Below are 15415 nucleotides of genomic sequence, written 5' to 3' on the forward strand. Positions count from 1 at the left end.
TTGAGTCATTAACATCCTAGAAATTACCCCATTCTGAAGAACAAGATTGCCGTCTCCGATAAGATACACGGGGGGAACTTCAGCTCCGTTACTGAACGCAGATAGTGATAAATCCGCCGAACCGACCGGACACCGTATCATCTGTCGCGTCAAGTGTATTCCGCGGCCCCCGTTGATAACCATGACTCACCTGATTGTATGCTAAAGAAGAAGAGTAATTGGCGGTGGATATGCCAATCCACTCGAGCCGAGTGGGCTATAAAAGGGCGCGCCCAGCGCTGATGTGGCTCCATTCTTTGTGCGGTTTTGCTTTTTCCGGGCCGCGAGAATTATTGTCGTTCGATAGTTAGTAGTGATATAGGATTTTGTGCTTTGACCGGTGGAAAAGATCTGCCGAACTGCCGACGAGGATGTTTCGTCAACGCTGGACTATTATCTGGACCTTGCTCGGAGTGCTCCTTCTCAGTGCAGTTAGTGATGGTTAGTGTCAAATCAACATTGCATAGAACTGTTCTAATAGTGAGAAAATAGGATCTCACCAAGCATTTCTACCTGATTGTGAAAAATCAATGTGTGAACATCACATAATTTAAAAAAAAAAAGTGAGACTATTAGTTGCAACCGTTTATATTAATAATTGTGTCATCGACCATTTTAAACATTCCGCGGCAATTAACTGCTTTTAATGTGCTCACGTTAGTGACTAGGTGAATGCCAAAGTTAACCGAAAACATTAGAAGTAATTATCTAACATTGTTATCAGCGATATGTACAAGTATTGATATAATGTGCTCTAGTTGTGAAATATATATTTCGGTTTGACAATATGTTACATATTACTCTCCGGACGTGTTTTCAAAGTACATTGATATTTGATTCCAATTTCCGTGTCTCTCATTAATTGGAGTGTACGAACTCGAGTGTATGTTTCTACATGGTTAATGTTTTACCTCTAGTACGAACCAGAAAAAAATATGCGAAAAAAAAATTTAAGTTTACATCATGCAAACGGGCTGGATCGCATTCCGCAATTGGTTATCTTCATTTATCTGACACCACAAAAATTGGTGAAAAACAAAACAAAATTTAAAAAAGCTCAATCTTTGGTTAACTTTCGTAACGTTTCGCTGAACTGTGTGAATAATCTTTTTTGATCCCTTTTGTTTATTTTAGGCTCATTAGCATTTTAGCTGTAATAGAGCCGAATTTTAATCGTACATACATACATGTCACATGTTTATCATATATGAGGGACTTAGAATGAAAGGGGTGTAAGTGATTTGATCGATTTCTCTACATCGACTCTCTCTTTTGGTCATAACTTAGCAGCAAATACATTCCCAGCTGTATTTTACAATGTGGAAGATAGGTCAGAGCCCCGTCTATCGGATTTTATAGCAAACTTAAATTGGAACGTTTTTGCAATTGAGTTATTAACTAAAGAAAAAGTTGATGAAGAGAAATCGATCAAGTCACTTACACCCCTTGCATTCTAAGCCCCTCATATATAATTAGCACATTACACAGTTGCCATTTCTCGGCGTTAGAGTATTCCCTTCTATACCATTGTATATGGTACACATTTACACAGTAGCCATTTAGGCGTGAGAGTTTTTCTTCTGTTATTCCATTATCCAGTTAGCGTAGGAACACACTGGACGGCTCTCCCGCGAGGATTTTGCGATGACAGACCGCCGCGGAGCCTCGATGATGGAATGTGTATAATATAAAACACACAAGGCGGGGCGGGTTTGTACGGTTCCAAAATCACTGTTGTACGGTTCCTCATTCGCTGCGGTGGCTCGATGGAGATGATGCGCCGCAACGGTTTTGTGAGAGTATTAGTGTTTATGCGCTATTGAAAAGTGAAAATAAAGCAAGGCAATAATAAATGTACTCTCAGGGGAGCCAATACGTGAAATCCAATCTGCGGTAATGTTGCTGCGGATAATCGTATTCCATCCAAATTGTCGAGAAATGCAATATTTCGGATGTTTGTGATCAAGTTCTCTCTCCCTCTCGCTCAGGTAAACATCCCCTCTTCCGTTTCCCATCATTCTGTCTTTATATACCACCCCTCTAATCCTCTTACTGTCCAAACAGTTGTACCTTGTACCATAGACTCGTCTTGCATCCGTCTATAAACATATAATAATGGCAGATAGTGAAACCGTCGAAAGCCGCTGAATGTGTTTTACATCAAGCTCCTGCTGCGACTTGTCATTGTGAAATTCGCGCGGTAGAGCCGTCTAGTGTGTTTCCACGCTTAGACCGGACAGCGGAGACAGTTGATTGGTCATTGTTGAGTTATTTATAGAACAGCAGCCCGATGTGTCTTGCAGAGCAGAACAGTTGTATGGATGAATCGATCTTATTTCGACCGTGGATTGATCTCCATCGCTGTTGATTGTTGCGTGGACGTAGTTATTCTGTAACAACACAAAGATGGTCAATGAGGGCCCTGAGTTTTGAACTCACGATCGATCGCTTACTTAGCGAACGCGCAACCAATGTGGCTACGGAGACCCCCTAGTCTATTTTTGTACTGATTGAATTCAAACTTGGAGAAAGTGTTTTTAAAAAAGTTTAAGTGAGATAATTGTTTTTAATGAATTAATAACATTTCCGATAACTTTGTTGAAGGTCATACACCTAACATACTTTTTCATTAATATATTTCAAAATAAGAATAATTAGAAAAAAGTAGAAAGGGTCTGAGCCTAGGGGCACGGACGTAGTTTGACGTAGGACTGTGATTGTTGGAAACAATTGTTTTTCATGTAATTCTTCTCATTGTTCACAAATATTTTATTCTAACTCTTTTAACTCTCCAAATGGTGGCCCTGAAAAGGACCGTTTGTTATATATACTCATAACCGTCAAACTGGTTGTAACGAACAAAAATCAGAATTAGCTTTCCTGCCAGAAGCTCAAATGTTCAACTGTCTGACTGAAAATGATTAATGAATATCAGTGTAACACATAGTAGGGTGGAATGGTAGACTAAATACACCCTGTCCAACTTCTATAAGACCAGGTGCTGCTTTGTGTCATTGTAAACAAACGATGCTTCAATTTATATTCTAGTGAGTAGGTATTGGTGATTACCATACACTGCATGATTTCCGTAGGTGTATGTGCAAGCGCTGAGCGCGAATGAATGTTTTCGTATTTATCAACTGTCAAATTTCTATAAGACCAGTTACATTTTCCGTTGTTTTAGTTGTTTTGACGTAGGACTACGTCTAACCGGAAGATATAGGGGGTGAAATGGAAATCTAGGCACTGAACAAGTAGGAAAAAATGCAAGATTTGGAACGCTTATAACTCGAGCATTTCTCAATAGATCGCAAAGATTTTTGCATCAATTGATAGGAAATATATCTACGCATCTATCATAACGAATAACATTTCATTTTTCTTGAGATAAATAATTGAATAATTGTGAAATATCAAGCATTGTCAAAATGCACTATGTGCCCATTTTTTATTGGTCCATTTTGTGCTCCTCAAATCGTACCGACCAAAACGGGCAACCAGAGCAGCAGCGAAATAGAATGAAGTACGATTGGAAAGGAAAAAGAAAAAAATGAACGAAACATTGGTCGCAGTCTCACACATGCGTAATTCTCGAGCCAGCCAGTCAGTTTAAGAATCCCCGCTCCGCTGCCGTAACGATCATTCTCATTCAAACCGTACACCACATCGGTTCGCATCACAACACATCAACAAACCAACCCAAGCAGCCATGTCTGGACATGGTAAAGGAGGAAAAGTAAAGGGAAAGGCAAAATCCCGCTCGAATCGTGTTGATCTGAAGTTCCCCGCAAGGGTAGCTAGGCCGAGCGCGTTAGTACCAGTGCACCAGTCCACCTAGCCGGCGTTATATAGTTTCGGCCGCCGAAGTGATCAAGTTAGCTGGCAAAGCTGCTCGCGACGATAAGAAAACCCGCATTCGGAACAGAACACATTCGGTTCGGTGGAAATCAAGACAACAGGCAGTTGCAGCGAGTGGCGAGTGGCAAACGCAATCGCAAAACGGCATCAGATAGCAGAAGAAAAAAGTTTGTTCTTTATACAAACTGCTTTGGTGGCAAATCCAGAACAAGGCGGCATCGAGGGCGTTCGAAATGTTTTTTTTTTCAAAACCACGAGTACTAAGTTTTCTAAATTAGAACCATTCCATAAAACAGGGCGCTTTTCAGGGCCATTGAACCTTCCAAAAAAGAGTTTAGGAAATACAGTTCAATGCTTTCTAAAACATTATCCAAAATAATAATAAAACACAAATTGATTTTTTCATAATTTGTTTGCCAGGATCTGATGAGTATGTGAATTTGGCAGTTGTTCTGAGCTTATTGATAGTTGGGGACATTCCTGATTATTCAATTTTCACCAATTCTTAAATTGTTTCCAGATTGAAAGTACAGTAATTTACAATTAGTTCGACATTTAGTTAATTGGACGGACATGTAATGCGACTTATTTAGTTGGACATTTTTGTAGACATAGAGTTCGGGGTCCAAATTATGACCCCACATTGAAAGTCGACACTGTACCACTGTCATCGCAAATGTTCAATTACAGGTTAAAATCGCCTCCAATGCGACACTGAGTGACGCTTCGGCACGTCGCATTGAATGTAATTTACTGTACAACATGTCACAATGCTGGATGGGAAGAAATTTTCCAACTGTGAAAGCTGTGGCGAGTGGCAAACGCAATCGCTAAACAGAAAGGTTTAGCCGAACAAGATGGGGATATCGAGTGATAACAAAACAAAAAAACAGTGGGTTATATCTATGGGTTATATCTATGGTATAACCGCAAGGGTGACGTAGGACTATCGTTGATTTAGAGATCATTTGTTTGAAGTTGAATCTAAATCCATCCTGAATGAATGAATAAATAAATATTTGGGTGACTTCAAAAACGAGAGTGTTACGTTGGAGACCCAAGGTTTTATGCATCCAATATTGGATACAAAAAACCTTGTTCTGAAGAATAATCTTCAGAAGCTTTCCTGCTAACTGCACTTGATTGACAAATCACAAAACCAAATGTATGTGGTCGCAGTATTATATGGATAGAAAACATTAAAATGAACTCGCTTGAATGTAATTTTCAATTCCAAGGGGAACTGGCAGATTATTTTTCAGCAACGATCATTTTTTTCCAGGTTTCCTCTCGATAACGAGTTGCGCGCATGTATGTGTGTGTGTGGCGGCTGCTTCTATGTCTTCCCGAGGAACCGTATTTCGATGCTGATACTCTCTTGGTCACGAGAGTATCAGCATCGGCTTTTCTGCGCTCCCTCACAGTTAAAACAAACTGATTGCATCTCAGGTCAGGTCAGGCCAGGTAATGAATCCGTCGATCCCTCGCCGTTCAGCTCGTTCAGTAACGATGTTGTCTTGTCGATGTCCTCAGGCGTCGTGCACAAATTACGTAACGCTAAAAATCCGAATTTTGAACCAGCCTCCCCCCCCCCCTTTCGTAACGCAATTTCCTATCTCTAATAAACAGAAAGTAACGCAACATCTACCCCCTCCCCCCTTATCGCGTTACGTAATTTGTACACGACGCCTCACGAAAAATGAATCGGTTTCACCACCAGAATATCATTTCAGTATGCTTTTCGTGCGTGATTGAATCGAGAGAAGGTGTGGTTTACGATGGCAATTTGGAAGGCAAATTTGAGGAGAATGAACTCTCTGAGTATGAAAATTTCGGCGACTGAGCAATAATCGATTGAAAATTATATAATTTTCGCGATACGAAACATTTTCCGTTTTTCATGTTATGCATCCAATATTGGATACGAAAATATCCTACTGATGGGAAAGAATAATCTTCAGAAGCTTTCCAGCTAATTACACTTGATTGAAAAATTACGAAATCAAATGTATTTGGTCGCTGTGTTCGCCATATAATTAGAAAACATTAAAATAAACTCTTTCGCATGGATGTATTCTTCAATTCCCAGGGAACTGGCAGATTATTTTTCAGCAACGATTAGATCTTTCCGGAATTTTCTCGATGCTGTATGGCATCCAAACGAAAATTCTCGTTTCAGTTTGGCCTGCAAAAAACTTTTCTAAACTCTAATCCATCAAATTTGGAGCCCTGAAAAGGGCCGATGATTATATGCTAAGCTAATATAGCACCCTCTCCTTGGATTCGATGGGCCAGCTGAATGTCCTTGGGCATGATGTGACGCGTTTTGCGTGGATAGCACACAAATTTGTATCTTCGAATAAGCCTCCTGCAGCGTCATAACCGCGGAACTTTGGAAGCGCAAGTCGGTTTTGAAGTCCTGAGCGATTCCACGATCCAAAAGCTGCAAAGGTAGCTTGCGGATCAGCAATTCGGTCGACTTACGATAGCGATGAATTTCACGCAAAGTTCCCGGTCGATAGCGATGTGGCTTCTTCACCTATCCTGCGGCTGGTGCGCTTATCCGAGCTGCTTTCGTGTGCCTTACCACTGAAAGACTAACTATCTATCTGCTTGGTCCCAAACAAACGAGTCGTCACGGTGCGAGAGTAGAGTAAGAAATGAACGAAAGCAAAGGAAGCGTCATTTTATAAACCATAAAAGTATAGAATCTAAACCCCACCCTTTGTAGAGACGAATGAACTCTCAGAGTTTAAAGTCTCTCTAATTCAATACCTTCCTTCCTTCCCCACCCTTATTATATTCGTTGCTTACCCTGAGAGAGAAACGAATAACATCGAAGTAAGTATACAGTAATGTATTTGAATCCGGACACTTTGCGTTACATTTAATACCATACCGCAGCCACAACATTTTCTGCATGTTGAATTAATGCGATTGATAAGTAACTATCACGAAACTATCAGTAACTATATTAGCAACTATTAATCGCATAAATTCAACATGAAAAAAATGTTATGGCTGTGGTATGATATTGAATGTAATGCAAAGTGTCCGGATTCAAAAGCATTACTGTAAAAAAGAGTTAACTCGACTGAAATTTTTTCGGTTCGGCCTGCAAAAACGAAATTAAGAGCCCCCGCCGACTGCAGACTGACTTGTCGACCGATAGTTCGGTCGGCTTCTTAATCAGTACGGAGAAAAAAAGTCTGTAGTGTACAGCATAATGCATGGACGTAAGTATGAGCTTCCCCATCTCACATTCCAATAAGATTAATGGGCTTCCAAGTGGGCGCGCTACATACGGATACGAATGATTTCAATAACCTGTTTTCGAAGCTATCATTAAGCTATTGAAACAATTTTTCGACTCAATAAATAGCAATCATATAACTCTTGGACATTTTATCTTTTGTATGAAATGATTATCATACTGTTCCGTTGATCCGAAGCAGAATGAATCACGCTTAAAGAAGGAATTGATTTTTTCTTGGAATTTAGTCAGCAGAAATAATGCCCTTTCCCAACAATTAAAAACGACAAACGGTAAACAGTTTCATCAAAGTGATTTCTTCGATATGGGGATATATTCACTACATCATGTCATATATTTCATGTTTTTCATTATAAAATCCATATCCATGGCACCTATCGGTATCGAATTATCATCGACACCACGATTTTCGCTAAATGCTCCTTTCAGTTCGGCCTGTAAAAAACTTTTCTGAACTCTAATCCATCAAATTTGGAGCCCTGGAAAGGGCTGTTGATTATATGCTAAGCTAATATAGCACTCTCTCCTCGGATACGATGGGACAGCTGGATGTCCTTGGGCATGATGTGACGCGTTTTGCATGGATAGCACACAAATTGGTATCTTCGAATAAGCCTCCTGCAGCGTCATAACCGCGGAACTTTGGAAGCGCAAGTCGGTTTTGAAGTCCTGAGCAATTCCACGAACCAAATGCTGCAAAGGTAGCTTGCGGATCAGCAATTCGGTCGACTTCTGATAGCGACGAATTTCATGCGAAGTTCCCGGTCGATAGCGATGTGGTTTCTTCACGCTTCCTGCGGCTGATGCGCTTATCCGAGCTGCTTTCGTGGTGCCTTACCACCGAAAGACTAACGAGCTGTCTGCTTAGTCCAGATGAAACGAGTCCTCACGGTGCGAGAGTAGAGTAAGAAATGAACGAAAGCAAGGGAAGTGTTATTTTATAAAACATAAAAGAATCGAATGTAAACCCCACCCTCTTTATTGTATAAGCTTACTGTATACTCACGAATATAATAAGGGTGGGATTTAGATTCTATACTTTTATGGTTTATAAAATGACGCTTCCTTTCTTACTCTACTCTCGCACCGTGAGGACTCGAGCTCGTTAGTCTTTCGCAGACAGCTCGTTAGTCATTCGGTGGTAAGGCACCACGAAAGCAGCCCGGATAAGCGCATCAGCCGCAGGAAGCGTGAAGAAGCCACATCGTTATCGACCGAGAACTTCGCATGAAATTCGTCGCTATCAGAAGTCGACCGAATTGCTGATCCGCAAGCTACCTTTGCAGCATTTGGTTCGTGGAATTGCTCAGGACTTCAAAACCGACTTGCGCTTCCAAAGTTCCGCGGTTATGACGCTGCAGGAGGCTTATTCGAAGATACCAATTTGTGTGCTATCCATGCAAAACGCGTCACATCATGCCCAAGGACATCCAGCTGGCCCATCGTATCCGAGGAGAGCGTGCTATATTAGCTTAGCATATAATCAACGGCCCTTTTCAGGGCTCCAAATTTGATGGATTAGAGTACAGAAAAGTTTTTTACAGGCCGAACTGAAAGGAGCATTTAGCGAAAATCGTAGTTTCGATAATAATTCGTTACCGATAGGTGCCATGGATATGGATTTCCTTATGAAGAATATGAAATACATGACATGATGTAGTGAATATATCCGAAGAAATCACTTTGGTGAAAATGCATTATAAAATTATTTGTGTACGAATGCCGCAATCGATAGTCGACTCTAATTTGCGCTGGGTAATTTCCTCGGAGGACTCGATTCCTCCTTTGAGCATTAATAATCTCTTTCTGGCAAAACGATGTGGTATGAATCACATTATTTGAATGATAGAATGAAGAAGTTTTCTGCCAATTTCCTTCAACCTCCAAACGTATCTTTCTCCCGTTTGTCGTTTTCGCGTTCGCTAATCCTTTCTCACAACACCCATTTCTCGTTTGAGAAATTGTTGAGTAAACATTGTTTGCCAGTGCGCGTAGAGCGGGAATTCCTAAAGATTCATTGCACCTCTAATAAATTGCCGAAAGACTTGGCTTACGTTGATCGCACTTGATTGAAAAAATCCAAAACGAAATGTATTTGGGCGCAGCATAATATGAGTAGAAAGCAAATAATCGCTCGAAAATGACTTGATTTTCGCGATGTTTTTTTTCCGTTTTTCATGTTATGCATCCAATATTGGATACGAAAATTTCCACTGATGGGGAAAAAAAATATTCAGAAGCTTTCCTGTTAATTGCGATTTTTTTTTTTCCCCCAATATATATTTTTATAAAGGCTCGTTAATTGCGATTGATTGAAAAATAACAAAACCAAATGTATTTGGTTGCAGTGTTATATGGATAGAAAACATTAAAATAAACTATTTCGCATGAATGTATTTTTCAATTCCCAGGGGAACTGGCAGATTATTTTTCAGCAACGATGATAGCAACGAGAATTCCGCGCGTGTATGTGTGTGTGTGTGTGTGTGGCGGCTGCTCCGATGTTTCAAGCGGAACCGTGGCATCACTCTCCTCCTGATGGATTCCCTTTTGGCCTTAGGTGCACAAACAGGCTCTTGAAGACACCGTTCATCAGCGTTTTCATGATAAACGAAATTAGCTTCACAACAACAGCGACAACATGCTCCAATCGCTGTTCAATCATAACTGAGTGGGTTTACGAGCGGCGCTCGCTTATATACCGATTGGTGATTTCAATAGCCTGTTTTGAAAGCAATTTTAAGACTATTGAAACAAGTTTTTGGATGAAAAAGTAACAAGTATATGACGCGTAGACATTTTATCTTTCAAATGAAGTGTTTATCATACCATTTCGTTCAGTTGTTTAAGAGCTATTAACGCTCAAAATCTCGGTCTCCAGCGTAACGCTTTCGTTCTCGAAACTTTGGTTTTACACCCCGGTATAGAAATGAAAGACGTAGTCCTACGTCAAAACTCTTTAGATTGAAGATAATTTTGTGATCCTGAAAAGGACCCTTTTTAGCCTGCATGTGAATCCAACGAGCGAACAAATCGTAATGAATGTATTTTTTTGCCATCGCTCCCTTTTAACGCTCATTCGTTCGTCTCGTTGGACTCGCCCCTTTGGCTGAGTCTACGTATTTGTCTCTATCCTGTGAGTGTGTACCGCTAGAGTGTAATACACGCGGACCTCAAAAAAATAACTTATTTTCTTTCAAACCGTAAACCCGTGTGGTTGTACGGCATCGGCATCGTGGACGCAACAAAGGAGGACAAGTTAAGGGAAAGGCAAAGTCTCACTCGAACCGTGCAGGTCTCCAGTTCCCTGTTGGTCGCATTCACTGATTGCTCCGCAAGGGTAACTAGGCCGAACGGATTGGTGCCGGAGCACCAGTATACCTAACAGCGATTATAGAGTTTCGGCCGTCGGAGTGCTCGAGTTGGCTTGCAAAGCTGCTCACGACAATCAGAAAACCCGCATCAAGAACAGAGCAGCTTCGGTTCGGCGCTCATCAAGGCAACAATTAGTTTCAGTGAGTGGCAAAGTGTTTCTCCGACACGTCGCATTAAATGTAATTTACTGAACAACATGTCACAAGCTGGATGGGAAGAAATTTTCCAACTGGGAAAGCTGTAGCGAGTGGCAAACGCAATAGCTAAACAGGAAGGTTTAACCGAACAAAATGGGAATATCGAGTGATAACAAAAACACAACACCAAAGGTTCTTTTCAGAACCATCAACATATTCATAAAGAGTAAACAGTAAACTAATCCATTTTTCAGGTAGATAGGTAGGTATTCACGTAGGAGAAAAAAATAAAACAATATATTTAAAATATATATTTAACAAAAGCTGTCCCTTTTGTATAGTCCTACGTCACTCCGGTTATGTCCCCGACATAACCCACCCGTCTTTTGATCAACAAATCTGGAAAATGCCGAAATCATTTGTTTACACACACATATATGAAAACCATACAGTGTATGGTAGTTACCAACGCCAATATACTAGAAAAAAAATTGAAGCGTTGTTTGTTTACAATAACACAAAGCAGCAAGATCTTCACCTGGTCTTCTAAAAGTTGGACAGAGTGTAGCGACCGGACGGCAGCACGACTTTCCATGTAGTATTTCTCAATGCCGAGTTGTTCAGTTTGATTTTTCAACTTGGTCTTCTTCAAGGCTAGATGCGAATGAACTAAGAAAGCTTAAAGCCTCTATGATTGAAAATAACATCATTACACCAATAGATTCAAACACATTCCTGAGTTCACAGAAGCTCTCTTCAGCCAGAAATTAATAAAAAAAAAATTTTTAGAATGTATCGTAATTTCTAAAATAACTCTTTAGTCGGAATTTTTTGTGGCCCTGAAAAGAACCGATGGGTCTGCGTTGTTTTGTAGACACAGCTGAACGAAATTGATTCATGATTCATTCTTGTTCTCGCGAGATCAATTGAACAATTCCGCGGTTTGAAAACCGTAGACGTTCGTCCTATTTAACCCTTTCCCGTATTATTTAATACGTCACACATCAAGTGATTTCACCGCTCCACCGAGCGTTCTAGCGCCCTATATTATGCAAGTACACCACGAGTGAGACTCGATACTGTACGGAAAAGGATTAATATTTCTCTTCTGCTTTGATTCTGCTCTACACTACGCTTGTTTCTTGCATACTCTGAAGATGCGTTCTGTGGTAAAAATATAGTTCAACACAGTAGCAGAATAGAATATGGACATCCAAACAGGTACTCATATTTATATTTATTTTCCTTGATTTCAATCATTTCTGGAAACCGTAATGTATAACGTATAAATTCAGAGAATTTACCATACAATTGAAATTCAAATCATCAAAATCCGTGCTCTCTAAACTCGAAATTTGTTTACATGAAAACTATGGATGGGTTATACCTATGATATAACCGCAAGGTTGACGTAGGTCTGCCGTTGGCTTAGTAATCATTTGTGTTTTTTCAATTAGCAATAATCGCACTTCGAATGCTCCTCATTGGGTACGATATCGCCGCTGTGCAGAACTGTTGATTAAATTATTGATTAAACTAGTGAATGAATGAAACAATTCACGAATTCAATTGCGAACAAATCCCAATTTAGGTCAATTCATGCATTATGGTAGTGGTTATCGCAGCAAATAGCTATCAACATTTTAACTAATCATCAAACGGAGTGTAAAAATGCATGCTCCATGGCTTTGAAGTCTGTGTTAGGGAAACATTCCGATTTGCAAAAACACAAAAGAATACAAAAGTACCCGCTGCTTGTATCTATTTGTATCGATTTCCCTTGGCTCCATGGTTAGAGAAACATTCAAATTTGTAAAAGCGCGAATGAGTACAAAGGTACCAGCAGCTTGCATCTATTTTACAATGCCGATTTCCCCAGGCTCCATGGTTTTGAAGTCTGTGTTTGGGAAACATTCCGATTTGCAAAAGCGCAAACGAGTACGAAAGTATCCGCTGCTTGCATCTACTTTGCAATGCCAGTTTTCCTTGGCTCCATGGTTTTGATGTCTGTGTTAGGAAAACATTCCAATTTGCAAAAGCGCAAACTCTCCTCCATGGTTTTGAAGTCTGTGTTAGGGAAACATCCATTCATTCCGGCGATGGTACCTTAATCTCTGTTCAATTATAACTGAGTGGATTTCCGAGCGGCGCTCGCTTATATATCTATTGGTGATTTCAATAGCCTGTTTTGAAAGCAATTTTAAGGCTATTGAAACATGTTTTTGGATCAAAAAGTAACAAGTATATAACGCGTAGACATTTTATCTTTCGTATGAACTGTTTATCATACCATTTCGTTCAGTTGTTTCGGAGCTGTTAACGCTCAAAATCTCGGTCTCCGGCGTAACGCTTTCGTTTTCGAAACTTCACACCCCGGTATAGAAATGAAAGACGTAGTCCTACGTCAAAATGGCTCCCGAATCAACATCTAACACTTTTAGCAGCCCCCAAAAAAATGGAGTATTGTCAGATACCCTTAGTAGTCTTTGGTTGAGCTAATTATTAAAACAATATTCCAAGTGAAACGAAAAACATATTTTATGGGGCGTTACTGCAAAACTGCAAAACATTCTTATCGGAAGCTATCAAATTCGAGTATTATATACTAAACAAATGACAGATCGCACACAAACTTTGCGTCATTATAGAAGATTATATCAACTTAGCGACAAAAAACAATCAAATCCTTTCAATCTACGCTACCTTTCGTCAAGATGTATAGTTTTTTCACGCAATATTTCGAAGAGACAGTAATAAAGAAATATTATTCCAAATTCCACTCACATCTTTCTCGATCAAATTAGATTAACCCTAAGAACCTTCTTCACACCCCGATAGCGAAATCCAGTTGCATACAGTGCACAAGCGCAAATAACACAAGCGACTGCGCCCAGGGAAACATCACTGCCACTGATTGCGAACAGGAAGCCGACCAGCCGTGCTTCTGGCGACTCGCAAACAATTCGATCGTTCGGGGCTGTGTACAGGATCTCTCCGGGGAAGATCAGACCAAGTGCACCAACGCGACCGATACCACCTGTATGACCTGCAACCAACCGGGCTGCAACAGCGCCAAGTGGTTGAAGTGTTACACATGCCTGCAAAGTGATCCGAACTGTGGTAAAGAACAAACGGACTCAAGTACAACGGCGTTTTGCAAGCATTATCAACAGAACGATCGGTGTTACTCCAAAGTGGTAGAAGAGACAGGTAACAAGGTTTCAGTATGACATTGACTGTGTTACACACTTTTCTTCCTAACCCTAGTCGTTCGAGGTTGTTCATCGGATATTGCCAATGTGGAAACGGAGTGCACGAACGTCAAATATTGCGAGACATGTCAAGGTGACGTGTGCAACAAACTGTCGAAAGAAACACTACAGGCGTACACCAAGTGTCACCGATGTAATTCAACGAATCCAATGTGCATAAACGGGACAACCGAGGCGGTTGATTGCGATCAACGTGAGGATGTCTGCTACTCTCGGATCAATAGTAAGTTGCTTGTGCACTTGAGTCAAGGAGTATCGTTCCTGTACGATCTTGGTATAATTCTAGATAACCTACTCGAGAGGGACTGTCTCTCGAAGCTCAGCTTGACTGAGCAAACCAAATGTAAGCTCCAGAATGACACCACGTGCATGACCTGCTCAGCCACTGGCGGATGCAACAAAGAAAGCTGGCTCCGATGCCATCAGTGCATGGAGACCAACGAAGCCACGTGCGCCGCTGAACAAACGGACGATAGCAAAGCGCAGTTCTGCAAAACTTACAAAGCTGCGAACCTATGCTACGCGCGACTAGAGAGTTCCAAAGTGGTCCGCGGATGCGAAGCCGATCTGGGGACGAACAAGGATGCATGCGAGAACAACAGACAGTGCAGATCATGTACAGAGGACGCGTGCAACAGAGGAGCATCCAGCACGCTAGATTCGAAGGATCGATGTCTGCAATGCCGCACCGATAAGGACACGGCCGGAAGCTGTCTGTTGGGTACTGCCCAAACGCAGCCCTGCGCTAAAGAATCCGGGGAGGAATGTTACTCCAAAGTTATTGAGGGTAGGTAGTAAGTCTTACCAACTTGTAGACGTTTGTTCATAGCTCGATTCACAGGTGGAATTCTGAGCCGAGGCTGCAAAGGTGACCTCGCCCAGAGTGAGGTCCAAGCGTGCACAGGAACTACCTGCGAGATTTGTAAGGCGGAAGGGTGCAACAAGGACATCTTCCCCAAGAATCGTCTACGCTGCTATCAGTGCAAAGCCGCCGGAGAAACGGAGAAAATCTGTACCGAACAACTCACCGGGGATAAGAGTTCCAACTATTGCCAGTTATACATCGACAAGGACCAATGCTACGCCCGTGATGTCAACAAAATTTGTAAGCCTTGCTCTTCGCATTCCTTCTTTCCAGTGCACTTGCTAACACGTGTGTAATTACCGTTTCAGTCGAACGAGGTTGTCAATCGGATCTGGGAAATGGTGTCAATGCCTGCGACGGACTCAACCAGAAGCAGTGTGTACGATGTTCCACCGGGAACTGCAATGGTATCTCCAAAGCTAGGCTAAATTCTGCGGGGAAGCACGCCGTCAGTTGGCTTCTCGTAGCGCTGTGTTCCGTGTTTGTGATTTTAGGTGTATTTAAGTAAATGAATAGTTTGGGTTGTGCGAATACTTTAGTCAAATTATTGGAATGAATTATGAATTAAAGTGGTTTATTTAGGCTACCAATCAAA

The 15415-nt window shown here is 41.2% G+C and overlaps 1 protein-coding gene across 1 annotated transcript; it reads left to right on the plus strand.

Annotated features, from left to right (window-relative positions):
* The first annotated feature begins 281 nt into the window (after positions 1-281).
* On the plus strand, positions 282-15415 carry LOC129771093 (uncharacterized). Its single transcript, XM_055774418.1, has 6 exons — positions 282-480; positions 13522-13893; positions 13951-14178; positions 14242-14742; positions 14797-15060; positions 15129-15415. Exons 1-6 carry the CDS (start codon positions 411-413, stop codon positions 15326-15328), a joined length of 1635 nt encoding a protein of 544 aa, XP_055630393.1. The 5' UTR covers positions 282-410; the 3' UTR covers positions 15329-15415.

Source organism: Toxorhynchites rutilus, chromosome 2, assembly GCF_029784135.1.
Source record: "Toxorhynchites rutilus septentrionalis strain SRP chromosome 2, ASM2978413v1, whole genome shotgun sequence".
NCBI classification, from domain to species: Eukaryota; Metazoa; Arthropoda; class Insecta; order Diptera; family Culicidae; genus Toxorhynchites; species Toxorhynchites rutilus.